Consider the following 1,847-nt stretch of genomic DNA (forward strand, 5'->3'; position numbering starts at 1 on the left):
GCTGATTCTACACACAGAGTTGGAATTGCTGTAAGTCTTGGTGCTCCCATCACAAAAGCTGAGTGGATTTGTAAGGCTTGGGAGAAAAGGAATGGCATTGACCTCTGCAGCTGTTGGGGATGTAAGAAATCAGCTCAGACCACAAAGAGCAGCACTTCAGGAGACTGCACTGATGGTCTACAACCTAGAATCAATTCTGGAGCCAGTTCCCAGAGAGAGAAAACATGGACCATCCCACCATGTGCTGACATTCAGCTCCCAATTGCAGTACAGCGCCCACCTTAGTGGGAATCTCCATTCCCAGCTTTCAAGTATTTCCCCATATGGAGTTCCATCACACCAAGCAATGCTCGTAGGGTGTGCATAGTGCAAGTACAGCCCACGTTGCTGTAATATTGCAATATATTTGCACTGGCTTATTTATTCCTGTTTGTCAGCACTCACGAGAGTCCAAATGGAGCACGAGAACTTAACAACAGTCAGAGAGTTTGTTCTGCTGGGACTGTCCCACAGCCACGGAGTACAGTCCATTCTCTTCTCCTTCTTCCTGCTGTTCTATATGGCAGTTCTCCCAAGCAATGTCCTCATCATTCTCACAGTTTGGGGTGATTCCCAACTGGGATCACCCATGCACTTTTTCCTGGCCAATCTGGCATTCCTGGATATCTGCTACTGCTCTGTCACCCTACCCAAAATGCTGGCTGACTTATTCTCAAACCCAAAGACCATCTCCTACAACAGCTGCATGGCTCAGCTCTTGTTTCTTCACTTCCTTGGAGCAGCGGAAATCTTCCTGCTCTTGACCATGGCCTACGATCGTTACGTTGCCATTTGCAAACCCCTTCGCTACACCATGATCATGAACAAGACTGTTCGCTGCACCCTGCTTGGAGCTTCGTGGGGTGGTGGCCTCATTCACGGCATCATTCTATTTACTCTTACCATCACTCTCCCATTCTGCGGCCCCAACATCCTGGACAACTTCTTCTGTGATGTTCGACAGCTGGCAAAGTTGGCCTGTGCCAACACTGACACAGTGGAACTGCTGATGTTCCTCAACAACGGCTCTGTCCTCGTGGTGTGCTTTGTGCTCCTCCTCATCTCCTACGCAGCCCTAGTGTTGAAGCTCCGGGCATTCTCCTCTGAGGCCAAGAACAAAATCACCTCCACCTGCATTTCCCACATGGTTGTGGTTTTGGTCACCTTTGGCCCAGCAATTTATATCTACGTCCTCCCTTTCCGGGCTGTCCCAATGGAAAAAGTCATTGAACTTTTCCATACGGTCATTTTCCCTTTAATGAACCCCATGATCTACACGCTGTGCAACAAGGAGATCAGAAGCTCTATAGGCAGGTTTGTCCACAAATACTCACTGTGGTGTGGACTTTTTATGAAGCATTTTGGAGTAAACAAATGAAGGTCACAGTCATTATCCTTCAGGAAGTCTTCTATAAAATAAAGCCCTGTGGTGATACTAAAACCCATACGGAGTGATTCAGGGAAGAACCAACCCATACAAAGGAGATGACATTGTGCCATGAAATTATCATTAAGGATCTAATAAACTTATTAGGTATTATCTGGAGGATGTTGAGGGTTTATAGAGCCCTTCATGGAGTGCTGGCCTCGATTCATTGATTCAAGAGTTCAGTTTCCAGTTGGACACCCACTGTTGGTTCTGCCTTCTTCCTGGGCTCCGTCATGACTCAGTCATTGGTTTCTTACTGGGCCTCGCCCAATCAAGCCATGTCAATTCTATTAGGCCCCACCCCCACCCACAAAGCTACACTCACCCCCTTAAAACCACGCCTGCCTCTATAAGGCCCCACCTCTCTTCCCAAAGCCCT

General features: G+C 47.8%; 1 protein-coding gene across 1 annotated transcript; it reads left to right on the plus strand.

Moving 5' to 3' along the window:
* The first annotated feature begins 454 nt into the window (after window positions 1–454).
* Window positions 455–1,417, plus strand: LOC146756386 (olfactory receptor 4M1-like). The gene has a single exon (XM_085524379.1). The coding sequence runs from the start codon at window positions 455–457 to the stop codon at window positions 1,415–1,417; it is 963 nt and encodes a 320-aa protein (XP_085380505.1).
* Window positions 1,418–1,847: the final 430 nt, after the last annotated feature.

Source organism: Coturnix japonica, chromosome 27 (genome assembly GCF_054131305.1).
Source record: "Coturnix japonica strain WE chromosome 27, WE-NBRP24, whole genome shotgun sequence".
Classification (NCBI taxonomy): domain Eukaryota; kingdom Metazoa; phylum Chordata; class Aves; order Galliformes; family Phasianidae; genus Coturnix; species Coturnix japonica.

What these genes read in the sequence shown, in the direction of transcription:
- LOC146756386 (XM_085524379.1), top strand. Translation starts at nt 455, where the DNA reads ATGGAGCACGAGAACTTAACAACAGTCAGAGAGTTTGTTCTGCTGGGA.